The 26,575-nt window shown below is 36.2% G+C and overlaps 2 protein-coding genes across 34 annotated transcripts in view; one reads left to right on the forward strand and one right to left on the reverse strand.

Moving 5' to 3' along the window:
* Positions 1-423: 423 nt before the first annotated feature.
* Positions 424-6,212, forward strand: LOC105835382 (cytochrome b5-related protein). 6 transcript variants are annotated; one of them, XM_012678612.3, is made up of 7 exons: positions 424-584; positions 1,573-1,698; positions 3,267-3,514; positions 3,845-4,112; positions 4,374-4,665; positions 4,847-5,062; positions 5,411-6,212. In XM_012678612.3, exons 2-7 carry the CDS (start codon positions 1,653-1,655, stop codon positions 5,685-5,687), a joined length of 1,347 nt encoding a protein of 448 aa, XP_012534066.1. In that variant the 5' UTR covers positions 424-584; positions 1,573-1,652; the 3' UTR covers positions 5,688-6,212. The 6 variants fall into 6 exon arrangements, with proteins under 6 accessions (XP_012534066.1, XP_012534067.1, XP_012534069.1 ...); XM_012678613.3 differs by having other exon boundaries at positions 424-574; XM_012678615.3 differs by lacking the exon at positions 1,573-1,698.
* Positions 6,213-6,473: 261 nt separating this feature from the next.
* Positions 6,474-26,575, reverse strand: part of LOC105835380 (myosin heavy chain, muscle) — a 47,607-nt gene continuing 27,505 nt past the window's right edge. For 15 of the 28 annotated variants that reach the window (XM_012678607.3, XM_012678603.3, XM_012678599.3 and 12 more), the window contains 13 exons: positions 25,447-25,564; positions 23,438-23,701; positions 20,026-20,235; positions 15,051-15,424; positions 14,542-14,770; positions 13,915-14,198; positions 12,848-12,926; positions 11,610-12,339; positions 11,130-11,491; positions 10,607-11,002; positions 10,172-10,516; positions 9,624-9,872; positions 6,483-7,262 (listed from right to left, as the gene is read on the reverse strand). In XM_012678607.3, coding sequence (XP_012534061.1) covers positions 7,176-7,262; positions 9,624-9,872; positions 10,172-10,516; positions 10,607-11,002; positions 11,130-11,491; positions 11,610-12,339; positions 12,848-12,926; positions 13,915-14,198; positions 14,542-14,770; positions 15,051-15,424; positions 20,026-20,235; positions 23,438-23,701; positions 25,447-25,564 — 3,727 coding nt within the window. In that variant the 3' untranslated portion in view covers positions 6,483-7,175. Of the gene's footprint in view, positions 7,263-8,877; positions 8,946-9,623; positions 9,873-10,171; positions 10,517-10,606; positions 11,003-11,129; positions 11,492-11,609; positions 12,340-12,847; positions 12,927-13,914; positions 14,199-14,541; positions 14,771-15,050; positions 15,425-20,025; positions 20,236-23,437; positions 23,702-24,527; positions 24,646-25,446; positions 25,565-26,306; positions 26,425-26,575 lie in introns of all 28 variants that reach the window. The other 13 variants (XM_012678609.3, XM_012678608.3, XM_028191556.2 and 10 more) reach the window with 4 other exon arrangements.

The raw sequence follows: 26,575 nt of genomic DNA on the forward strand, positions 1-26,575 counted from the left end.
TATATAAGCAAAATGTTGCGAGAAAATAAAAAATTATTACAATAAAATATTCTTTTTACATAATTAATCTCTTCGATTAATAAATCATAGACTTTTGTAGCAATCTTTACCTTCTCGTGTTTGTTCCTCGTAACAATTATTCTCTACTTGTATTATTCATTGGATCTGTTTTTTCTGGAAGCATAAAAACAATACAAACATACACAGAGAATACATCGTTGATATTGAATACATTGTACGACCCCGTTCTTTCAAGGCTTGAATATTTTTCATGTTACTTTATTTATAATACGTTTCGATGTGCATTCGAGCTAAAGGTTCTCGAAATTAAAATGAAACAGTAGGCCTTGAATTGGACCGATCTGGTTTGACCAGCTTTTATCAACTTATCGCTTCCTATATGAACATTACAGAAATAGTGGATATCGCAGTCTTTCGCGGTAAGTGGTACTGGCGCTGAGTTATTACGAATCATTGCTTTTAGAGAACGCGCAACATTAAGAAATTTTCATCTTGATACAGTTTTATCAATTGTTTAATATTCCGTAGTATTTGTCATCATTCCGAACAGCAGGTATTAACACGTATGTACCTTTAGAATATGTGTTATTGACAAGAATTTTCCATCATATTTTTTAAATGTATGTATCTATCTATCTATATATATATATATATATATATATATATATATATATATAAGATTTTTTTTTGATAAATAAAGTGATTATATGCTGACGCGATATTTTTTTACATATGCAAGTTAAAAATTATTAAAATAATAATGACTAAATTCAGATAATTTTTAACTGCTTTTTGAATTCACTACATAATTATTTACGTATTGTATTATTTGTAACTGTAATTTTATTGTTCCTGTTATTATCATTATCGTCATCACCATTATTGTTATTATTATTATCATCTTCATCATTATTATTATTGTTATTATTATTATGTTACAAAAACACGTTACTCTTAATATATATAGACAAGCAATATTGAAACGTCTTACCAACATTTTGCTTAAACTATTATTTGAAAAGTGAGGAAGGGTAATAAACCAATCACAAAAATCGTATTTAACTCAAAACATTTACTTTAAATTTAAGGTTCTTAAATTTAAGACTGTATTAATGGCAATCCATTACATGTCTGTGTGACATATAATGAATAGACATAGACATTTATCCATTAAATAAATTACATAGTTCATTAAAAAATGGGATAATCGGTTTTTAAGTACTTAAATCAAGTAAAAAAATACAACTAATAATTAAACTACATTTTATTAAGAAAAAATGTGCAAAACAATGCAATTTATTTCACTTTGTGGCCTTTGAACCTGGATGATACATTATTAAACGGTTTTATATATTATTATTAAACATGTGGCTATAGCTAACGCAGTATAAATAGCGCTTTTATGCTATCGGACAATAATATATCCTATTTAGATATGATATCGACATAATTATGGACTTTGACGGGAATAAATATACATGAGTGATTTGTTTGGTAATTAGTATCCCTTCCACAATCTCAATGACTATGATATTCCTGTCTTGACCACAGCTTGCCTCGTAACCAGTGAAGGATACTGTGCAGATCGGTAAAAGGAATTACATCAAGAACGTAGTTTACTTAACGAAAATATGGATACGTTACAATTGAAAGCAAATATCGTCGATGTGTTGCGTTGTGAGTAAAAATATGGTGATAAAATGGTGATGGGACACTTACACGCTTACAAAGTATAAGCAGATGAAAATTAAGACTCGATGTTTGTTTTTCTGAACGTGTGTGATATATCGATATCGTGATAGCTGTGACAGTGGAATAAATCTTCTTTATACTTTGTTATATTTTGCAACGACTAATACTTATAATTATATATTTTATATGATATATAAATTATTTTACATTATTATAATATATTTTATCATATATTATTATTATATATTATAAGTACTTGTAGTATTTTAAAACTTTATAATATTAAGTATTGTACACACACACACACACACACACACACACACACACACACACACACACACACACACACACACACACAGAAAGAGAGAGAGAGAGAGAGAGAGAGAGAGAGCAGACTTAAAATGTCATGATTAATTTCAGAAATCGTATTAGCATTTGAAGACATTACTTAAAATGGTTTTAAAATGTGAATGACTTACAATCCATATAGCACATCATCTTTCAGAAAAATTTCTGAAAGATATCTGACAGAAGATATCTTTCCGATATCTTTCAAAAAGTTTTCTGAAAAATGTGTGCTGTGTGGGAAACGTTGATCATATACAAACATTTATTCATGTTATATTTATCTTATTAATCTTATAATACTTATATAATATTTAATCGAATCTTATCTAATGCCGTCAGATAAATAAAATATCACATTGTAAATAAATATTTCAAGGGAAAAATTATATATATATAAAAGAGACTTTTAAACACGAATTATTACATAACTCTCTTATCATTAAAAAGCAGCTTTGACTTATAATTGATTGCTATTGCTTTTCATAACTACTGTAGCTGCATAAGTGTAACATTGCATTTAAAGAAAGCTTATTGGAAGTCATATAAACTGTTTTAATAAGAAATATTAAACTGTTGCAAAAATAGTGATTGTGAACAAGAAGTTTGAAAATATAAAAAGGTATAATATATATAAAAATATAGTATCTAAATTTAACTAAACGTTACATCATTTACAAGTTATTCCACAGATACGATAGTTAATCTGAAGAAATATTAAACATGGATAGCTTTTATCAGTAATAATTTTATCTTGAAATATATTATTGTTTTTAGATGCTATCTTTTACTAGCCACAATTAGCGAAATGTAATAGTAAAACCTGAATATTTACACTAAAGTATATATTAATCGGAGAAAATCTCTGTGTTACTATTTTAATAAATAAAATAATATAAGATAAAGTTTTAAGAATAATAATTAAATTCAAAAAATTGTTATAATATACCCTTAATAATTTACACAAAAATAACAATTTAGTTTAGACAATTTTTTTATTTAATTAATAAAATTTTGATGATCGGGTTTATGAGAATAGTACAAAAAACTTTTAATTGTGAAGTTTAAAAGATTACAATAGTCAAAACTAATAATAAGATTAATATCAATGCATATTATTTCTTGTGCATATGCAAAAATTATTGTAATAAATCCGCCGTGCCATTTACCACAGTTAGTCAAAATCTTGTGTTTTATTTTAATCACAGCCGAAGTGGAAAAAACCTTTAAAATGTCAACAACCAGCACGATACCTGGCTTGGCTTATTTGCCGGCGAGAGAAGAACCAAAAATTGCGTTAAATTTTCTGGAGGCTAGAAAAAAAATAGATGGTGCAGAAGGACTATGGAGGATCGGAAATAAGCTTTACAATTTGGAAACTTTTATAAAATCACATCCGGGTGGAGCTGAATGGCTTTTACTTACGAAAGGAACCGATATTACCGAACTGTTCGAGGTATTAAAGTAAAGCCAGAGTTATTCATTTTAGTCGACGTTGTCATTATTATTCATTTTTTGCTTAAAAGTATTAATCATTGTCTTTTTTCGTTATTATTTATTATTATATTATTATTATAAACATTTCCATTATTATGTTTATTATAATTAATTTTCAAAAATTTTATATATATTATATATAAAGAATTTTAGTATTTATGTATATTTACTTTTTATATCTATTTCTCTTGTTTCTATCAATTTACAGTTTACAATATTCCTTGAAAAATTTCGAATTATGATTCTCTGTAGGTAAATTCGGAAATTTTATGTTGATTTTGTCAAATAGAGCCACCACATCACCGACAAAGCTGAACAGCTGCTGCCGAAATTCTACATTCGCGAAGCCGCGACTCCTCGGTCAGTGCCTCTGACCTTTCTACCAGACGGTTTCTATCGTACATTCAAGAAGCGCGCAGTCGAGGCTTTAAAGACCGTCGATTTTCATAAACCATCCACGACGACAAACCTTATTATAGATTCCTTAGTGGCTATGACCTTTACATTGACTTTTGCGGCCGCCTTCGCCCATTCTTATGCCATTGCCGTTCTCGCTAGTGAGCATCTACGAAGTTATTTATAATTAAGATAAATAATTAATTACATAAGAAATACAAATAATAAATAATTAAGATACAATTTATGTATCGCAGATTTATTAATTATAAAAATAATGACAATTGCATGTGAAAAACTAAAAATAATATTAGGTATTGTAAATATATTTATTAATTAATTAGCTATGTTAATTACAATTATCAATATGTGATTGTATTAATCGATTAGTTTGACTTAATTCTAGTTCGAGTTAATTCTAGGTGTTTTTTTGGGGTGGACGACCGTCGCGGCACATAATTACTTCCATATGAGAAACAACTTTCGTATGTATTATTTTGACCTCAGCATGCTATCTTCAAAAAATTGGCGCATCACGCACGTGATGAGCCACCATATGTACACCAACACTCTATGGGATTATGAAATCTACGTGGTCGAGCCGTTTCTGCAATGGATCCCTCGCAAAGATAAATCCTACTTAGCGGGAATGATAAGCAAGATTATCAGTCCCATTGTCTGGATGCTGCTGTTCCTTAGAGAAGGCTTGGCACGGTAAAAAGAACCATTGCTTTTCAGTTTCAAAATTAATATAAAAATTTCTTGCTTGTATCTTTATTTAATTTTAATTAAAAATCTGGCTTAATTTTGATTCCATGTTCCGCTTGTTTACAAAAGATTTACTAAGTAAATTTCCAACTCTGTTTTCTGTACTAAAAGATTCAATTATTTTTAGATACTATGTAGTAATCAAGGTACATAGAGTCTTCGAATTTCGTGACATCGTACCGTTTTTGCTGCCTCTGTCAATGTATTTGGTGACAGCCAACATTCTTGTTGTTCTCAAGTTGTGGCTGTTAATGCTGTTAATCAGTAGCTTTATGTTTGGTTTGATCGGCTTCAACGCAGCCCATCATCATCCTGACATCTTCCACGACGGTGATATTTACAGGTTACATATTGTTCGCATTTCTTGCTTTTAAATTATGTAATCATTTTTTATTAAATCTATTTTGTTTTCTTGTCTTTGTAAAAAATAATTTTTTGAAAATTACTTATAATAAAATAACTTTTAGTTAAAGAAAGAGAGAAATAATAATTTAACTTTAACCTAGATTATAACTGTTCAGCGCTAATTCAAATTCGACTTAATCTTTGTACAATTTTAATTTTAATATGTGTATTAAATCTAATCTCAACATGTAGTTATCTTAATTTTTTAATCGCAAAATGTTTTTGCTTTATCTCGAAAATTTAAATAAACTTTTCGTAATTTTCTCATTATCATAATGTCTGTAAGGAATGATCTGGATTGGGGTCTACTTGAGTTGGACGCCGTGCGCGATCGCGAGGTGATCGACGACTCGATCTTCCTTGCGCTCACGAACTTCGGCTCGCACACGTTGCACCATCTGTTACCCACCGTTGACCATCATTACCTGCAATTGTGCGTGCCCGCTTTCCTGCAGACGTGCAAGGAATTCCACGTCAGCTCGGACAAGTGGACGCAGTGGGAGCTTATAAAAGGACAATTCAGGCAGCTCACGCGAACTGACGCAAAGAAGAATCACAGGTAGCGCTTATCTTCAGTGAAACGTCCTCGATTGCGGATAATACCAGATTTTTATGAAATCTTTAATTTTTTTACGTGTCATTTTGTAACGTAAGCGTCCCGGGCGAATAACGATATGTACGAGATTATAATTGAAGTAGGTAGAAACTTGCTAAATTGTGCACGTAAATTTTACAAGTTGAATTAAAATTATATAGATGTGATATAGAAATAAATTGATAATCATCTTGTTTCAAGAAATAAAAAAAAAATTACAGGAACATTTATACAGCACAAATTTCCAAGGAATATTATAAAATGTTTGAATATTTTAAGGTCTAAAACATCCTTAGGAAAAAGTGTAATGTATGTATCGATTATGTGAAGTTATTTATCTGTTAAAGCCGAAAATAATTTTGTATAATTATTTTATACATACAATTACTTTATGTATGACTATTTGTATTTCAATTATAAAAATTTGGATTTGAATTTATAATAAATTTAATTGACAATTAAACAAATAAATCTCTTCGCTTTATAGCGAGAATCGTGACGCCTAATGGATTCCTGGAATTCTTGGTTTTGCGAATGGCTGAGTGGATGCGGGACAGTTTAGTTCTTATCTTTATTTATTGCTTATTTACTTTAATAAATACATACTTCGTCTCTCTTTATAAATTACAATTAAGTTTATAGGATACGATATCATTCGGATGACACATGTAATGATACGCGCTGTTGATCAAATCGTTCGTCGCGACTCGCTTTCGTTCTGCTCCCCGCGAGTGTGTCCCCTTTTCTTCTTTTCTCAACTTCGTTTTCAATTTGCGTTCAACTATTGCCACTACTCGTATTGTGCAACTCGCGAGAGCGTATGTGTGTATTTCGTCGCTCTGTCTCCCCCCCCCTTTGTCTTCTGTATATGCGTGTGTGTGTGTGTGTATATAAATATATATATTATATTAATATATCTGTCGCGCTGGCTCTCGCCCTCTCATCGTCCGCTCGCGTGTCCTCTCGCTCGATCTCTCTCTCGCTCACCCATTCTCACTCTCCCAATCTCTCCCTCCCTTTCTCTCTCTCCCTTTCTCTCCCTCGATTGTCAGTTCGAGTGGTGAAGAAACGCACCCCCGCCTCTCCTCACTCTCAATCTTACAATCCTCTCCTTCTCGAGCGAGCGCTTTTTCTCCCCTTGAATAGAACTGAATAGAAAGAAAATTATTATCCGAGAAAGATGACGAGAATTCTATGATCCGAATGTGATGATACTAGTTGATTGACAGCTCGATTGCGAGATGACGATGCCGTTGAGAGCTCCGAGCGAGCTCTCGGATTCGTTGCATATATCTAATATATTCGTTCGATGATGGACTCGATGAGGACGATGATGTTCTTCTTTCTCCTCCTCTTCTTATGCTTTTTCTTATCTCTCCGGATGTTTTCTGCTGTTAAATTTTTGACTTTTTTTGTTTGTTTTTATTAATTATTTACGCAAACCTCGGAAGGAGCTTTACAGTTCACCATCGGGCATGTCGAAGCCGGGAAGACGGCGAGGGAATGGGGCATCAAAATCGGGTTTTACCATAGGTCGGTGTGGCTGAAAGAAGAAAGATACGAAGCACAAATCACTTGTGAGTCGCACAAAAACATAAATATAATATACGGAGAGAGATTTGCGCGGGTTTTAAGAGATTTTTCACGGATACAAAAGAAAATAAAATTTTAAAAAGAGAAAGAAGAGGAGGGGGCGATTGACACGTTTTTTGTGTCGTTCCTACTTATCTAACTTATTTTATTAACCTCTTGCACTCGGAATGCACGAGTGGGATGACAATGACGCACATTGAGGGTCGTGACACCTCTATTTTGTCGCATGATGAAACACGACGTATGCACATTTTCTTGGAAAGAGATTTATCTCGGACATTTCGTAACTAATGAATATTAATTACATTTTTTTTTTCTTTTTGAAAAATCAAAATTAAGTCACAGTTCCTGTTGATGGCAAACTATGTTGTTAGATACAGAGATCAACAATGGCAATGTATATCGGCTAGGAAACTGAAGGAACCTTCCTGGATAAAAAGAAAATCACATAAACGGAGAAGCCTAACTCAAATTAGAGCGTCATGAAAACAAAAGAAGTTTAAGTATAAATCATAGACATAGTAAGTATAGACCGAGCATTCCGCTGTATAAGCGTTGATGCATACGAAAAGAAAGAGAAAAGATATAAGAAGAATTTCTTTCTCTTTTTAATGCCGGAGAAGTGGGGAGCACTTCTCCTCATCTCCTCGCGTCGATTCATCATTTCCCCTGTCAGGCTCTCCCTACTACGATGATGTCAGAGAGAGAAAGAAGCTCTTTTTACATCTTTTCTCTTTCTTTTCGTATGCATCACGCTTATACAACAAATGCTCGGTCTATACTTACTATGTCTATGGTATAAATCATGAAAATCTGAAAATATCAATATGCACAATTAGTATCTTTTGTATAAATTTTTGTTCAAAGGAAAATGTCGAATTTTCATGGATCATTTAGCAGAAAATTATTTATGTGAAAAAAATCTAATTTTTATAATTAATTACCAAGAAATAATTAAAAGTATTGAAAATGCGCTAAATATTATGCTTTGGAAATTGACATGATACAATAATAATTTCACACCATATAGTAGAAATTAAAATTTCTAACTTATCCGTATATGTAAAAAGCAGTAAATTCGTGATACATTTACCTCTTGGATTATCTATTTAACTTTTTGTTCAATTATTAATTCAATCAATATTCTATAAATAAATAATCCAGTTTAATTTATCTCTTAAAGACTGAATTCCGTTAGCTACTACCTCACATATAACGTTGCTCGATCTCTAATTGCTCTAATTTCTAAACCTCTAAACGGCGTCTACCAATTCGTAAGTGAATACTGTATAGAGATAAGGAGGTATGCGAGTTACACAAAGTTAATAATGATGAAGAACAAGCTCGGGCCCATCCGAGAGGGTGTTATCGGACACACAAATACAAACGAGACAGTAACGGAAAAGGGAGTCTCTACCGCGCGTGTTCCTCTCGCGTTTCGTAAACTCCTGCTCACGTTAACCTCTAATCACTCTCTTTTTCTCTAGTTATCCAGCCAACTATTTTGACTTTCTTTCTAATCGTCACACAGATCCCACGCGTTTACGACACGTGCACGGACTTACATGGACCAAGCGCGATGTGTATGTGTCTACTCCATCACGGAGGGCGCCGCCTTACGTTTCTGTTGCGGCTGTACACAGGAAGATACAGATCGCTAATTAGACACTGTTATCTTCGATCTGTTTCTCGCAATTCCTTAATCACTCGATCAAGTTTTAAGCATTCTTCGATCTCATGTCCCGATCGCGCGATATCGATTTGATGATATTAATCCAAACACGATCAAAAGCTAATAATCTTTTTGATCAAGATTTATTTCATTTCTGTTAGACATCACGATGTAATGTAAACGAGTCTCGATTTAATATGATATATTTCGTATTCAAATTTGCAACTTTGAACAATAGTTAAACAATAATTAATAAAGTAAAATCTGATTTAAAGATTAATTAGAATTAACTGAAGATTAACCATTATTTTAAATAAATAAATATATCCATTCTTTTATTTTTTTTATCGTTAACTTAATATAAAAATCTTTTATTGTCAAGAATAAGTTCAGAGAGACAACAATCGATTGAAATCTTTTTTTCAAAATGTTCGTGTTAATCTTTAATTCGCATTACTCTTCTTCTAAACTTTCATTTTTGTCATATTTGTAAAGTTAGATTTTTAGCTAAGTAGATATTTGTGAAAAATATTCAGCGATAAAAAAAACTAGAAAACAGAAAAAAACGTTTATAATATTCCAATTTCGACATCGAATTAAAGATTAAATGCGAAGATAATGGTAAAGTTAATAGTTTACCGCTGGGCTGAGTCCGCGCGCGGCACTTCCGCCGCGTCCCTTGGTGCGGAACTTGGTTATTGCCTGCTCGGCGAGGTCCGCCCTTTCCTCGGCCTCCTCGAGTTCTTGCTGTGCCTTGCGGAACTTGGCGAGATTCAACGCGGCGATCTCTTCCGCCTCCTCGATCTGCCTCTTGTACGTCTTGATCTTCTGCTGGAGCTTGTCGACTAGATCCTGCATACGTTCGTGATTCTTACGGTCCTCGTCCGCCTGGAAACAAAAGTCGAAAAAAGACATTTTAGTAAGAATCCTTTATGTTCCGCGAGTGAATCAAATTGACAATAAAACGATTAGACGAAGCAGAGAAAAAAATAATAAATGATAAATTATGAATAGTTAAAAATTAAATAATTAAATTTAAAACATAAAAGATTCAGTATCCCGCGATTTAAATGTTAATTTAACGTTTCTCTGGATTAAAAATATTAATTTACTTTGCAAAAAAAAGTACGTAGATTATATATAGACTTCCTGTTTAAACAGATTGACATAATAAGTCGAGATTCTACCTGGAAGCTCAGCTCCTTGATACGACGCTCGGACTTGCGCAAATTCTTCTGGGCGTCGGCGTGTCTCCTTTGTTCGCCATCGAGTTCGTTCTCCAACTCGCGCACGCGCTGTTCCAGCTTCTGAATGGCCTTCTTGCCACCCTTGAGGGCATTCGCCTCGGCCTCGTCCAGGCGCACTTGTAACTCCTTGATCTGTGTTTCCAGGGCCTTGCGCAGCTTCTCTTGGGTCTGGGCGTGATCTTGTTCGGCGCGCAGTTCGTCGGCCAATCTGGCCGCATCTACCATCGCCTTTTTCGCCTTCTCTTCTGAGTTCTTTGCCTCGTTCAACAGCTCGTCTAGATCGGACTAAGAAGGAAAGAGAAACGTAAGACAATATGCAATCATTAATTTCTTTGGGAAATGTTCCATTGAACTATCATAAAAATCGACACTCACGTGGAGGGTTTGCAGTTCGGCCTCGAGTTTCCTCTTGGCGCCGGAAATAGAAGCGTTCTGAGCGCTCAGTTCGTTCAGTTGTTCGTGACAGTCGGCAAGTTCCTGTTCGGCCTGGCGGCGACCGCGATCCGCCTGTTCGAGGAGCGTGCGGCTTTCTTCGAGCTCGTTCTGTAGAGCGTTGGCGCGACGTTCCGAGATGCCGAGGAGTTCCCGGGCCTCATCGCGCGCTCTCTGTTCTTCCTCGAGCGCTGTCTGCACGTCCTTGAGCTGCTGCTGGTACCGCTTGATGTTCTTCTGCGCCTCAGCGTTCGCTTTGTTCGCGTGGTCCAACGCGATCTCCAGCTCGTTGATGTCCGCCTCCAGTTTCTTCTTCATGCGCAGCGCCTCAGCTTTGCCCTGAGAATCAAGTTATATTCCAAGATCAGACATGATTGACATTAATTTATTGTAAATTATTACATGTGTGCAAAATTTTTGTTCAGCCTCAAAAAAACAAGGCATTATATTCTCTAGAAATACTCACCTTGGCCTCTGCTTCGAGGGAAGCCTGCATGGAGTCGAGAGCGCGCTGGTGATTCTTCCTGGTATTTTCAAATTCTTCTTCTTTCTCCTGGATACGGCGGTCAATCTCTTGTCTGACCTGGCTGAGTTCAAGCTGGCTGCGTAGCACCTTGTTCTCTTCCTGTTCGAGAGCAGCTTCGGCCTCTTCCAGGGCTGCCTGGAGCTCATCCTTTTCAGCCTCCAGGCGCTTTCTGGCCTTCTCGATCTCGTGAATGTTGCGGCCACCCTCGCCGATCTGGTCCAAGAGATCTTTTACCTCGTCGGCGAGGTTCTTGTTCTCGCGACGTACTGCTTCCAGCTGTTCTTGGCCTTCTTCGTATGCGCCTGATCAATGGAACATCAATAATCATTAATTGTGTAATTACAACGATAGTAATATAATCAATAATAAGATAATAATTTATACCAACAGATACAAAACAAAAAATCACTTTTCTCTCACCTCTGAGCCTGAAGAGCTCGGTGCTGTAGTTGCGGCATTCCTTCTGACTGGCATCCAACTCGGCAGCGAGATCGTCGACTTTGAGCTTCCATTCTCCGATGATCTTGTCGAAGGCCTTCTGTTTCTTTTCGGCAGCGTTTGCAATAGCGGTAGCGCGATCCACTTCGATTTGCAGGTCCTCTAATTCAGTAGATAGCCGTTGCTTGGTCTTCTCCAGAGCGATGACCTTCTGGTTGAGAGACTCGATGGTCTCCTCAGCCTCAGCCAGCCTGGCTTGCAGCTTTCTCTTTGCCTCCTCGAGCTCTTCAGCCCGGGCGACACCTTCGGACTCGTATTTGGTGCGCCAGAGTTGCGCCTCGGCATTGGCTTTGCTGAGCTGACGCTGAAGATCGGCCTTACCTTCGGCCTCCTCCTCCACTTGCTCGCGGATGTTGTCCAGATCGTGTTCCAGGTTGCGGAATTTACCGAGGAGAGTAGCACGTTCGCGCGATTCTTCGTCTGCAAGCCTCTTTGTATCCTCCAATTGTGTCGTAAGTGAGATCTTGATCTTAGACAGCTGGCTGACCTGCGATTCGGCCTCCTCCAACTGGCGCAGCAGATCGCTATTCTCAATTGACAGCTTCTTCTTCGCGGCATCGAAGTCATTCAGAGTGCGGTTCACTTCCTCAAGTTTGCCCTGGGTCTCGTTCAACTGATGTTGTAGCTGCTTGACGATCTTTTCTTGGGCAGCCTAAATTTCGAAGATAGTTATAACAATAAGTGTTTTTTTTAGATTAATGCAAGTATTTTTATATCAAGCATGTCGTTAGATAATTATAATGCAAGTTTAAAAATATTATCAAATTTTTCGCCGATCTTTTCAAATATGTGGTATCCAGCTGACAATATAAAACTTGGATTATAAACTCAACAGATTAAATAAATTACTCAATAAAGTAGACAAAAATAGTTAAAAAGTTCTGATAGAAAATATATTTTGGGTCACTAAATTTTTTATTTTTTATAATAATACATAAAGAAGAGATCGTCGAAAAGCGAGCTTCAAGTTGTTTAATAGGCACACATACGAAAGCGACGCTGAGCAAGCAGGGATTATTAACTCACTCATTAGATAAATGATTCGCGAATAATCCTGAGAAGAAAGGGACAATCCATAGATCTGTTTCTGCGTGTCTGCACCTAGCGGAAGCTGTTAGTCGCATTAATCCGGGTATTGTTAACGTGAACCGCGATCTTACCTTCTCATTGCTCAGGTGGTCGAGGGACGTACGCAAGTCATTCAACTCGGTATAGTACTGCACCTTCTCCTTCTCAACTCTGATCGGACACGGAAACAGTTGAAGGGATTACAGATGAATGATAATGGCACAAATGACGGTATCGTTCGATTTGCATAACGAAATGTTGGATTAAATCACCTCACAATTTCTTTTTCATGCAATTAATAATCAGAATAATAGTAAAATAATATTAACATTGTTGCGAGATTTTACTTCCAAATTTAATTTTAATAAAAAATTAGAAATTAATTAATTTACTTTAAAATTTAAAAATAAAATAATGCACATTTGTATTTATTTTATGAAATATGTTTATATCCAATTAAAAATAAAGACTAAATTTCTCTTGCAGGATAAGGGATATTTAATCCAGCATTTCGTGACACAACATGACAATTCGAGCGACAAGACCTGGCAGAATATATTATTTCTTCGGAAGGATGATTCCATTCTGGTAATCACATTTTTTTTATCAAGGGGATATCGAGGAGACATTAACGATTCATGGAAAACTACGTTATGATAGATGCACGAAAAACACTCCGATCATTCCTCTTTTTCTTTTTCAAGTACCTTCTCCCGGGAGACCTGATCCGTGAGAGCGCGCGAATTGTTCAGCTCAGCGTGGATGTCATGTCGGCCCTTTTCGGCTCTACGAAATATTACGTTATAATCCTACTGCTTAAAAAAAAATTGTTTTCTTTTTCGTTTTAACAAAAGTCTAATAGCCGAAAAATTAGAACTTGTGTCTAATTACCGAAATTCTTCCCAAATCCATCTTACAATTAGTATTATGAAATTATTTCTTAGATTATCTATTTTTGATAACTATATTACATTTTGCATTATATAAAATTTATTACATTTTCTGTTGTCGAAAAGCTCAAGCAATTGTTAATAAAATTTTCAAACTGCTTTATTCCCCCCGTTTTTTTTCAATATTAAATTTAAAAAATAATTTGTTTTCTGTTGTTCATATTCTACTATTTCTCTTTATATGAGAAAAAACAATATCAGTCACTCACCTAGCCTTAAGTTTGTTGAGGGTGTCGATTTGTTCGCCCATTTCGGCCACGGCATCGTTGTGCTTTTTGCGCAGACTAGCCAACGAGGATTCGTGCTGGATGTTGGCCTCCTCGAGGTCCCTGCGGAGCTTGCTGAGCTCAGCTTCTCGCTTTTTGTTCAGCTCGATCTGAGCGGAAGTGGCACCACCAGCTTCTTCCAGACGTTCACCGAGTTCCTCGAGTTCGCGAGCAAGATCGCTGCGTTGTTTTTCGGCCTTGGCGCGTCCACCACGTTCCGCCTCAATCTTAAAAAAAGGGAAAACATATTCTATCAACACACATTTGAGATATACATAATAGTTGACATAAGAGATAGCATGTTTTCATTATCAACAATTAATTGTCGTATTTTATTTAGAAATTAATTAAGATAAATTTTCTCGAGCTTGCAACTATAGATTTCTTAGAAAATTAGAAATTTAAAAGTGCGTAAAGATAACAAAATATTAAAAAAATATTAATTTACCTAAATGTCGACATCAATTGAAAAACTTCAATTAAAATGTGTTAGGTTAAAATATTCTTTTATTTTCTTTTCGAGATGAAAATTCTGCAAAGAATATGTTTTCTTAATTGATTTTGTCGTACCTCTTCCTCGAGTTCCTCAATGCGAGCTTGCAGCTCCTTAATCTGCTTCTGCAGTTTGCCAACTAAAGATTGCTCGTCTTCAAGTTTGGCAGTTAGGGACGAGAGTTCTTTGTCTTTGCGTTGGATGGTCTGTTCGAGTTCCTTCTTATTTCTCTCGAGATCGGCAACGGCTTCCTGTGTGAGCTTCAAGTCACCTTCCACCTTTCTCTTCGCCTTTTCTACATCAGCACTGCAAATTAAAATTTAACATGTTGTGTAACATCTACGTTGTAATATTTCTCTTTATTTGTATAAAAAAGTATATTATATAATTATATTGTTATACACATAATTATTTTCGGAAAAGAATATTAATTTACTTTATTTTTTTCAGAAAAACTCGAATAAAAATTAAAGAATTAGAAAAATTGAATAACTACAATTTTTTAATCTTAATCTTACATCAGTCTTACAGAGTCAAATTATAATTTTAGATAATCAAATAAAATAGTCAAATAAAATTTGCTTACCGTGACTTCTTCTCACGCTCAAGAGAATCCTCAAGCTCGTCGAGAGTCTGCTCCAATTTGAGCTTGACTTTGTTGAGGTGGTTAACTTTGTCTTCGGCGGCTTGGAGCTCCTCGCCAGTCTTCTGGTTGACTTCACTCTGGTTCTTCTTCTCCTTGTTGAGTTTATTGATGAGCTCGTCTTGGTGAGCAATTTCATCGTTTAGATTTCTGATTTGATGATCTTTCGTCGCCTTATCTTGCTCGGACTTTTGCAAATTCAATTCAAGGTCCTCGATATCTTTCTTCAGACCGGCTACTTCTTGTTCAAGTTTCTTCTTATTCTGGAAGAGGTTGTTTCTCGCATCTTCCTCTTCCTTGAATCTGTCACTGAGATCCTATGTAAAAAATATGTAAATAAGTATCGTCAATGTTTTTTTAAATATACATATAATTAAATATATAATACATTCAATATTGTCAAAAAATATATCTATGCATTTAGGTATTTTAATTATTTGTTGGTATTTCAAAATTTTTATTTTAGATTGTTATTTAATATCATAGTATTTTTCGTTATTTTTCGAATTATTCAATACTTTATATATTATTTAAATTTTATTAACTTCAATTATTTCTACTGCTTCCTTCACTGCTCTATTTCAATCTCATGTTAATATTCTATTAATGCTTTACTTTAATACTATTATCATATTTTCTCTTTGACCTACTTTATTTAATATCCTATTTACGATTGCTATGAAATATCATTATTGAATTTCGTGAGCACTCTCGATAAGGCGATTTAAAACGTAGCCCGCTATTAATTTATCTTCTTTTTAAGATGGCATAATCCCCGAAATCTTGTTTGCCGAAGAGGTATTTAGGTCGATGACAGGTCTGCACGTGGAATTTATCTCACGCTGGAGTATCCTTTGGCGTGCGCCAAGTGCCTCGTCGGGCATGTCGAACACATCTCTTTTCCTCTCTGCATAACCACGCGATTAATTGGCATTGACGCGCAATTACGAGATGGTCCGTACGCACGGGCGCCTAATATTAGTTGATGCGGGGGCAAAAAATATTGGCACAACCTCTCGCCCGGCCGGCGCGATCAATCTTCCCGTTCATCGCGTTTATCTCTTCATCGCGCATCTCGTTCGGGGATTCAGCAACCCGGTCTATATTTGATGATAGAAAAGGTTCCGCGGAATGTTTTATTTTTAAAAATTCGGGAAAGGCACTTTATAAGAGAACAAATAGAAAAGATACAAGAGAAAAAGAAAAGAATGAAAAGGTGCTAGTCAGTTTTCTTTTATAATACAACGATATTCTAAAGAAATTGACAGAAATGTTTCGAGAGAGAAATAATCACTATATAATTAATAAAAACCTGATTAAAAAATTTATAGAAAACAGAGACGAAAGCTAGAACATCAAGTTAAAATCATTTATATCTCCCTCCCTCCCACCTCTCTCTTTCTCTCTCGCTCTGTCTCTAATTGAAATAATCTAGTTCAGTGTACCGGGATCATATCCAGGCAGGTGGAAGACGAGGTGGAAAAATTAGTGATGACAGCGAAGAAACGACATGGTCTCGTCGGCAATGATGAAGAGGCCACGAAGGAGATACGGCTGTATGACTATGACGCACGCATGCACGCGCATGCACGCGGTATATGACGGCATATAAATACACCCTACACCTGTTACCTCCTTCGTTTTCTCTCGCCTCCGCTCCAGCGAGCTTAAAACCGCCGCCTACTTTTAATAACCTGGAATTTAGGATCTGCTAAATTTATTGCCGTTGCTCTCTCTCTCTCTCTCTCTCAATCTCCCCTGTTCTCTTCCCATCTTCCTTCTTCCTACATTGCCTAACCGTAAATGGTGGCGTTTAACGCCGTAGTCTTCCGGCTGCCTTTAATCATGAGGGGATCTCCCTTAACACCAGCCGTGCCAATCGCGATGCACTCGATGCGAAAGCTTTTAATAGGTGCACCTCGCGATATTAACTCACTTAATGAGCTAAAAGAGCCACTCTTAACCGCTACGACCATTTGATGAAATTAAAGATAAATCAAAGACACAAAAATCTAATCTAATAAAAAACTATAATCAAGTCAATTACAATAATAATGATTAAAAATGTAGTATAAACAAAGTTAACGAAAAATAAAACAGAAATTAGAAATAAAATAAAAATTAAGCAAAATTAAATTAAAATGTAAAGAAAAAAAAATTATAATTTAAAAACTCGTTATGATTGATGTGTGAATGCGGGCGTGCTCGAATAAAATCCTCACTAAGTATTCAATTAAAAGTCTTAAGTAAATACCAGACATTTTTAATAACTTCTTCAAGAAAAAATTTGAGAAGGCAATTATTTTAATCGATTAGACACTGGTCTAATAATTTGAAATGGTAATTTATAAAGGTTATCACAGCTCTTGAATTAATAATTAGTTAATTTAAAATTCATTTTTTTTACTTAATAAATATTTTTTATATTTGATTTTTAGATTAGACTTTTTCATTATTTTATTATTTTATATCGCATGTTTTATTTAATCGCTGTATCTATTCTAATTCCGCCAAGATGGAGTATCGAGTTGCTCGTTGGAGAACAAGGAACGGTTACGAACTGAAGACGGGCGTTGGAGGGTGGCGTGATGACAAGCAATGACGTGTAGCCGCGGTTCCAAGTGGATGTTTAAAAAGTACTGTTAAAAATAGTCATTCTGGAATCCAGCTAAAAAGAAAACGAGAGAGAAAGAGAGAAGGAGAGACAGAGAAAAGCTGGAATTCTAGTCGCGATCACGACTCGTCTATTTTCTGCGGGCGCGACGCCTTCGAGAAATTATTACCATTGCTTTTTCTCCAGCGCGCATTTCTGCGCGTGCTTAACAACCGGTTAAAAATACTGATGTTCACCATGCTGATGCGATCGTTCAGAATTTCAACGACTCCCAGATTCCTCCGGCGAGTCGAGTATTATATTTATGACGAGGGAGAACAATTGTAAGAGACGACGATCGCATAAAACGGTCGTGAGGAAATCTTAAACATCACAACGAGCTCATAATGTTCGAATTTCGAAGGAAAATTTTAGTGCTATTACAAGGAGATCTATTGAAACAATCTTAAAGAAATAGTAAGAAATGGAGACAAACGCAGTTACAAAAAAATGGAGCAAAAATGGAGAAACAGTTTTACAAAATAATTAATGCATATTTTATTAGAGATCGAGCATTAATTATTTAATAAAGAATTTATTCAGAATTTCACCGGCATTTGTGAATTTCCCGTGGAATAAAAATAAAAAAAAAATAAAAAAAAGATTAATAATAAAATATTAATTATAACTCAGTAGCCCTTGTTTTGTGATATCATAGATGATGTTCAAAACTGCTAGAATATATTGCTCAGAAATAAATTTGCACAAAAAATCTGCATTCCCTCAGGTAAAACTGAATTCCTAAATTTTCCTTAACAATTTCAAAAAAAGTTTGCAAAAATATTATAGAAAACATCTGTCCGTTAGAATCACTCATTATTTCTCATTATTACGCATTACTCGTTATACTTTGTCATTTTCAGAGAAGACGCTTCTCCTTGAAGAAGCAGGAGAAAACATGCCGGGTAGCAACGCGCGGTTGGAGTTCTCATGGAGAACATCGTCCGTGGATGACGTTCCACGAAAGATGTAACAAGGTTGCGCGCAAACGTATGCAATAGGGTGTGCAACGTAATTTTAGCAGCGCGAAATGAACGAATATATAAACGTCGACCGCGTAACCGGATGAGTTGTCGTCCACGCCGCGCTGCCGCTCGGCTCGAAGAAAAATAGCGCGTCTGACTAATTCCGCGCCTCCACTACTTTGTCGCGCTCGCGAGCTTGCGAAATCGCGCGCCACGCGTAATTCGAGCCGATTTAAATCAAAACGCCCCTCCACCCGCTGACAGTTAATGTCACTCCGACTTAAAATCGTGCTTCTTTTATCTCTCTTCGCGAAGAATCTCTATCGCTGTCGAAAAACCAGGAAATCCGCGACGATGTGAAACGATTAACTTCAATGGGAATAAAAAAAGATTCCAGGAAATATTTTTTAAATTCTTCTCAAAACAAACGTTGTTTTTAGAATCCTACTGTAAATTTTTGAATTTGTATTATAATCTTTTAAAAAATTTATTTTATGTAAAAGTATTAATATATTGATATTAATATATAATATAATTTAATCAAGAGCTGATTAATAAATGTAACAAATTATAATTCTATGACCAATGATGCTAATTATATGGCTTTTCGCCCTTCGACATCGATTCGCGCGCAGCTTGCGCCACTGTGCTAATTATGCCGCTAATTATATTACATTCTGCCCTTCGCAGTTGACTGACTTTCGCAGCTTGCGCCAAATAGTCGAAAGTGATTTTATATCGCGATTTTTATGACTTATCTTATCTGGAGAAATTTTTTCTTGTGATTTTATTCTAACTCGTGTAATTACATTCTGTCTTTTCTCGACAGCACAAAATTGCCATTTTTTAAATCCAATGATGTAATACCCTTTAAATATAGTTAAAATATTTAAGAAAATATATGCACATATATTGTTTTCAATTAGTTATTAAAACATATCAATTATTAAAGTTAGAAGAGATAAAAAACTATTGTAGAGAAAAAATATTCGCGAATTTGAAACAAAAACTTTCTCCTCGACATAAATTAAAATTTAATATAAAGGAAACTATTAAAACAAAAATATACGATAATTCACACTTAATTTCTTTTATAAAAGAAGAGAAGACAAGTTTACAACAATTAAAACTAATTGAAATTTTAACAAAGAAGCTGTTTTCTGAGCTTATGACGACCTGATATGTTAATAAATTTTAATATTCAAGAAAATTTTCGAGGTTTGATTAATAATATCTATTAATAAAATAAAAAAAATTTTTTATTAAAAAAGAATCGACTTGGAACAACTGGCATTCTCACCTGAAGCTGTGATTCGAGGTCGGCCTTTTGCGCGGCTAGTTTCAAGGATTTTTCCTGGTACTCGGAAAGCGAACCCTTCTCACCGTCCAACTGGCGCAGCAGATTGGTCTTTTCGGTGAGAAGCTTGGTGTTCATCTCCTCCAGCTCCTTGCGCAGTTTCTCCTCCTTCTCGAAGGCCTCCTGCGCCTTCCTGGCTTTCTCTTCCAGCGCCTGTAACGCGATTTCACCTTCGAACTTGCCGCCGTTCACCAGCGGGGTCGGATTCTCGATCAGCACCGTGTCGCCCATTATTATTGATCACTCTCGGAGAAAAACCGAGGAACACACACGCGAGCGCACTCGATTTCGATTCTTTTCCTCGTAAGTATTGGGGGATTGGGGGATCCTCGCCGAGAGAGAAGGAATTCCCGGGAAGAATCAGTCGATCGAACGTTGTGAGAAGCCTCGGCTTTTAAGAAGGGATCGTCCGCTCGATGATCGCTCGAAGACGAAGGAAACAGCGTGCGGGACTCGGGAGTACGACCGGTCCCTACTTCGGTCTCGAGGTATCGAAGAGAGGTATCGAACACCTGCGTGAATATGTATGTGTCTGTGTGGGTGTGTGTGCGTGTGTGTGTGTGTGTGTTCGTACACGCGTACGAGGGCGAGGCTTCTCCCTCTTTGTTCGTCGAGCGGATTCGCGTAGTTTCGAAGGGGTCGGCGCGAGGTCGTGGGTCCAACTGGTCCCGGATTCGGTCGAAGCCCAACTTTTCTACCCGTACCCGTGGTCCCTCTACCGTGCCCGTTTCCGGCAGCCAGTAAGGAGCGAGCGATGTCGATCTTGATCGTGGGCGTCCCCACTCCAGTGGCGCCTCACCACTGTACGTGTAAAAATATTTATAACCGATCGGATACTACTTTTCAGAGGGGTGAGAGCAGTGGAGGCAAGAAAGCGGCCCATGTCCGGGGAGGGGGGAGGGTCGGTCTTGGACGAAATTAGAAGCGATCCGGAAGGGCCGCCCTCTCTCTCTCTCTCTCTCTCTCTCTCTCTCCAGCGACCACCCCCTTTTTGGCTCCAGAAAGTGCAAAGTGGATAAGTAGATCGCAGAGATCGTTCGAGTGAGCGAATATTTGTAAAGATACATCAGAACGGAGTGAGAAATTTTGGCTGTGCAAGTTGGAAAATTTATTTGAGTTTGTGATAACGTGACCTCATCCTTTTCTTTGCCGTAGATCTGTATTTCTTTAATTAAATTTTATTATTTATAATCACAAATATCTAAAATTAAAAGTTTTATTTTCGAAAAGATAACTATAGTAAAAATTCATTTTTCTATAAAAATAAAAAAAAATTAATTTAAATTAAACTATTAAAAATAAAACTAATGAAGAAAAAATTAATTACTTTATAAATTATAAATTATAATTAAAACAAATTTATTACTTTATTGAAATTATGATAAATTAATTAATAATGACTAGACAAGACTAACTTTTACTGCTTTGAAGAGAGTGAAAGAAATTTAAAGTTGATATTAAATTTCTGCATAGAAACTCGGGCCAAATTTTAAGAGAAATATTAAATTTCGTCGCTGCATATCAAATTAATGATTCACTCTCGAATCAGCAGTCAAGTGTCAGTATTGTGACGTAAAGACAAATAGACGAAATTAGAAGCGCCGGTATTTCGGAGAAGACAAAGCGCGATTCAAAAAATACGAAGACTCCATGTCTCCAAGGTGTCTCTGAAGGACGAATAATTGTATAATCCTTTTCAGAAGAGCCATGTCTATTAATAAAAAGCCGCTTCGGTAACATGATCGAACGTTGATTCACCGCCGGCTGTCTTTATTATGCTTCTAATTCGGGCCACCAGAGCGGTATCAGTGAACTGAACTGGAGAACGGGAGCGTGAACGGATTCCCCTAATCCTTGTTAATTTGGGAATATACAGTCGAAAATATAGATAGTTCGAGAGCGGAGGGGTATCAGGTTGACAAAATTAGCATTACCGTTCTAAAAGGGTCGACCAGTTTTTCTTTCCAAATTTTTGGAGATTAAGTAAGCCCTTCGTCATCACATATTAATACATAATTAAATTTAATAAAATTTGCTTTCTGTGACGAAAATACGCGTGGAGAAAGTTATATTTACAAAAGCAACAATAAAATTGAATTTAATAAATAAATTAAGAAAGATGAATCCGTGTAGATTTTGTAAATCTAAATTTACTAAAAAAAATCTAAATATTTAACGCTAATTTTTATTTTCATTAATTCCCTAAATTTTGTTTACAAAGCTAAATTTGACAAACGTATGAAGAGAGCAAAGTGTGGCGATTCTGACGAATATAAATTCAATGAAGAAATACGTGTTTAAAAACAAAGATGTATGATGCATTCCAGTTGTGAAAGTATTACGTGAATAGAAAAAATATACGTGAAAAAAGTTCGTTTTCGAGAAAATTTTGATTGGAAGACTGGTCGAGAGTTTGTGCTCGAACAAGCCAAGAAAGCGAGAAGACCAGGCAGCAGATAAATAAACGTATGCATCTGGAAACTGGAGCCGTTACCATTTGCGCAAAAGAAGAAACAAATTCCATGGGCGATTTCGAGCGGACGGCACGAAGTTCAGGTCGTAAATCACCATCAAATCGCAGCTTTATTTTATCAAGTTCCCCGATCTTTGGCGAGCTTTAGATTTTCGCAGAAGGAACATTTCAATTTTGCAACGTTACTTACTCACTTTTCTCTCTGATGTAGCGAGTGTTAACAATCATAATCCGTCATTTTGCATAAGTTAAAGTTCTCTTTGAAGTAATACAATTTGATCAAGATAATCAAAGAGTTCAGAGTAAAATTACAAAAGAAACATGACACTGACTTAAAATGCACAATGATCTTATAAATTATCTTATAAATTATGCTAAAAAAATATTTAAAAAAATTAATTTATAAATTAAGATGAAGAGAGATATATAATTAAAAATTGTAGCAAAAAAAATTAACACATAAAATCTAGAAATTACAACAATAAGAATAACTTCTGCTCTGAACTAATTAAAATGTGCGAGGAATACACAAAAATCCTCATTATTATAATCAATTCACAGGGTGCTGATCGAGAATCGTATCTTATTCTCTTCAAGCTTAAAATAGAAAGATAAATTTACCGACAATATATTGCTAAATATATCGTAATTACTACATTATATAAAAAAAGATTTGAAAGCAAAGACTCTGTTATGAAATTTTCGTGCAAGCACGTATTTTTATATACATAGAGAGGACATTTTAATTTTAACATTAAATTAATTTTTTTCAAACTTTGAACAAAATAGCATCTATTAAATTAATTATTTTAATAATTAATTTTGCCTTTAAAATATTTTTAAGCAAAATAATTGGTTGGAATTTCGAAGAGAGATACTCACAGCCATCTCGTCCTCGATACGAGTGACATTGAGCAAAGGCTTGATCTTCTGCCACAACTTCCACCACGGCCAGGTGCGAAGTTGGAGGTATTTCCTCAGGTTTCTCTGGACGACCACGAGAGCCAGGCGTTGCTCCTGGAGTTTCTTATAGTCCTTACGCGACAGGTAACCTCTAATGTAAGCTTGCATCCAGGACACGATCTTGCCAAGACGCTCGTCACGAAGCTCCTCCATCTGACCCAGGACTCCAGCACGGAAGAACACCTATTTTTTCCGGAAGCAAAGAGAAAATGAGAATGTTGAAAGACATCACTCTCGCCGTAACGGATCTGCGAGATGTACCTCGATCATCGAACACGATAATAAAATTGACTCTGATCGATTCATAACTCGCAATACCCGAGGAAATACATAATTATTAATTTCAAGGTATTCAACAAAATGAATAATTAAAGCTCAGAAAACTATATTGGTTCAAAACTCTATATAGTTATTATACAAATACAAATATATATAATTTAATTTTTATTCACTTTATGATAATCATTGGAAGATAATCGCGGTACATCGCATCAACGTTTACAAACTTGGCTTTCAAAATGGCCGTTTTTAGCTTGGAAAGAGGGTCGTTATTCGACGATAGGAGGTAGACAGAGATTGCCTCACGCATCTCGAGGGATTACACCACGCTGAAAATTGATCTGGCAAAGTATCCTTTGTTAGCGCGTCTGATGATAGCTCGTCATTAATTTGCTCGAACAAGGTACTGTAAGCGGTTAATCGCCGAAGCCACGCGGTGTGTTAAATTGATACTCTTCGACGTTTAATGGCCAACATTTCTGAAGTCCGTCAATAGATTCTTTGAAAACTGAAGTATTTAATTTTCTTCTTCTCTCGATCTTGGCCAATAAATCGTCGGTGTCGTAAGAACAACGCGGAGGCTCGTGAAACATCTACAGGACATCTGTGTGACGTATCCTGCAAAGGTCTTTGAGACTCTTCGCGTTGTCCGTGATAAATCTGCGATAAATAGCGTTTGCGCGTCGTGACACCATTGTCACAACGTGGGACCACAGCAGGTATCCAATACCTTGGTGCGACCCATGCGGTACTGATCACTCTCCAGATTGATCGCGTCCAGGATGATCTGGGTGGCCTTTTGCGGCTCGCAAGGCTCTGGCACGGCATTGGCGCACAGAATTTTGTATCTGCGTTCGTGGCCGACCGCGCCGTCAAGTGTTTTGCGGTTCAGTGTGTTTGGTGATGGTGGTACGTATTGGTATTTGATGATGTGTATGTTCACAAAACAGACAGAAAAAAATCACCACGCCAAGTTAGAGGCTTGTAATATTATTGCTTCTCGTTGCTGTAGAATCGAGAATACATAGGGGAAGGTTTGAGGAAAAAAAGGTCCAAAGGACTTAACAAATAGTATCCTTCGAAGATACTTTGATTGGCGAGATCCATTTCATATCGATCTCGGAAAAAAATAAAACGTCAGTTAAGGCGCGAGATCTTCGAAGAGTCATTTTGCTAGCAACAATTTGTCAAATTTTTCTGTCAGTGACAGAAGAAGGATCACAAATACACAAAATAAAACAATTAATTCGGATCAAAAGTTAAAAACGTGGTAGTGCTCTTTATTTTTAAATAAACGTCTAAATAGATAAACTGATTTTCCCGAATACTCGCGCTTTAAGACGTATCATCCTTATGTCTACCGCCCAGTCACTAAAGGGCATCGACGTATCAACGTTCAAATACATCAACGACAATGGACGGACACTCACGATGTCGACGACGTTCGGATTGATCAAAACAGTCTCTAAATTATATTATCAAGTATTTTTAATATGAAAATATTCTAAAACAATTTGAAATTAAAACGAGTGTCTCGATCCTCGAGCATCGTCGATCGTAGTCAAAGCCGCACTACAAGATTGTTGTCGGCAGGAGGCAAAATAAATATATTGCGCTCAGGGGGCAGGGTGGAAAAGGGTAAAACGTGCCTTGGTATGTCCAAGACGGTACATATCAGGGTCGAGGCCTGTGGATTCCAGAATAGCCGCGGCCGCATCTTTGGGCTCCTTCGCCTTGTCGACTGCCGCGGGCGCCAGGATCTTGTATCTAGAGGGGTATCGGGGTACACGGGGCGGGAGCAAACGTGCGAACTAATTAATACAGAGATTCTAGACACAAATTTCCGTAGATTTATACTTCCTCTCGATCAGCTCTCGCTCCTCCTCGATCGCTAAATCATTTTGACTTTTTAAAGAAAAATCCGGGGTCCACTTCACTGTGTAACACTGTTCGGGAATCATTGATCTTTTAAGTTAATCGGAAAAAATCGGGCAACGAATTCGGACATCTAGTTGTGGATTTTTATCTGTTTTTACGAAACAACTCACGGGGCAGGCAAAACTTAACGGCATTCGAATATACACGTTACATTCAATGAGGGCGGGAGGACGACGTGCTAAATTCACGGGGCAAGATTTCAATATGGATGGTCCTTAGATTTCGCCCATTTGTAAAAACAACTTCGAGTCAATTAAGAAACTATTTATTGCCTAGATACATAAAGTCATAGTATAAAAAACTTAAATAATAAATAGATACCATCTCGAAGTAACAAAGATAAAAATTCAATATTTTATGTTGATATTTGATATTTTATCGCGCTGTAGATGCTCAAAAGAATATTTTCATCGCGGTCTCTGAACGAGAACCTCTGGACCATCCATACATGGAGCAATCTGTCTCTAATTCCTCGAATGTAGAGTACGAGAAGTGGCTAGTCCACCAGTTCAAAAATAATGGAACGGTAGAATCGTAAAATCCATTCTTATTGAGGGGTACGTCAACTAGCCTTAGTGTGACCGATCCTATAGCTGTCCGGATCGAGACCGATCTCCTCGAAGCACTTAGCCGCAGCGACTTTGGGATCGCTTTGAGCCGCCATTGCGGCCGGCGCTAGGATCATGTAACTACACGGTACACAAAATAAAAATCCGATTACTATGTCGAATCCGAAAAGAATAATTCTACTCGACGCTACCGTTCACAAAACACATGGTTCAAAAATGTTTTTTGTTAAAAAATTAAATAATAAAAATATATTTAAAAATATATATAGAT

The sequence above is a fragment of the Monomorium pharaonis genome, chromosome 11 (assembly GCF_013373865.1).
Source record: "Monomorium pharaonis isolate MP-MQ-018 chromosome 11, ASM1337386v2, whole genome shotgun sequence".
NCBI lineage: Eukaryota > Metazoa > Arthropoda > Insecta > Hymenoptera > Formicidae > Monomorium > Monomorium pharaonis.

Coding starts and splice junctions, on each gene's coding strand:
- LOC105835382 (XM_012678612.3), top strand. CDS start 1,653: ATGGATACGTTACAATTGAAAGCAAATATCGTCGATGTGTTGCGTT. Junction 4,113..4,373: donor TGCCATTGCCGTTCTCGCTA/GTGAGCATCTAC, acceptor AGTTAATTCTAG/GTGTTTTTTTGGGGTGGACG. Junction 4,666..4,846: donor CTTAGAGAAGGCTTGGCACG/GTAAAAAGAACC, acceptor AATTATTTTTAG/ATACTATGTAGTAATCAAGG.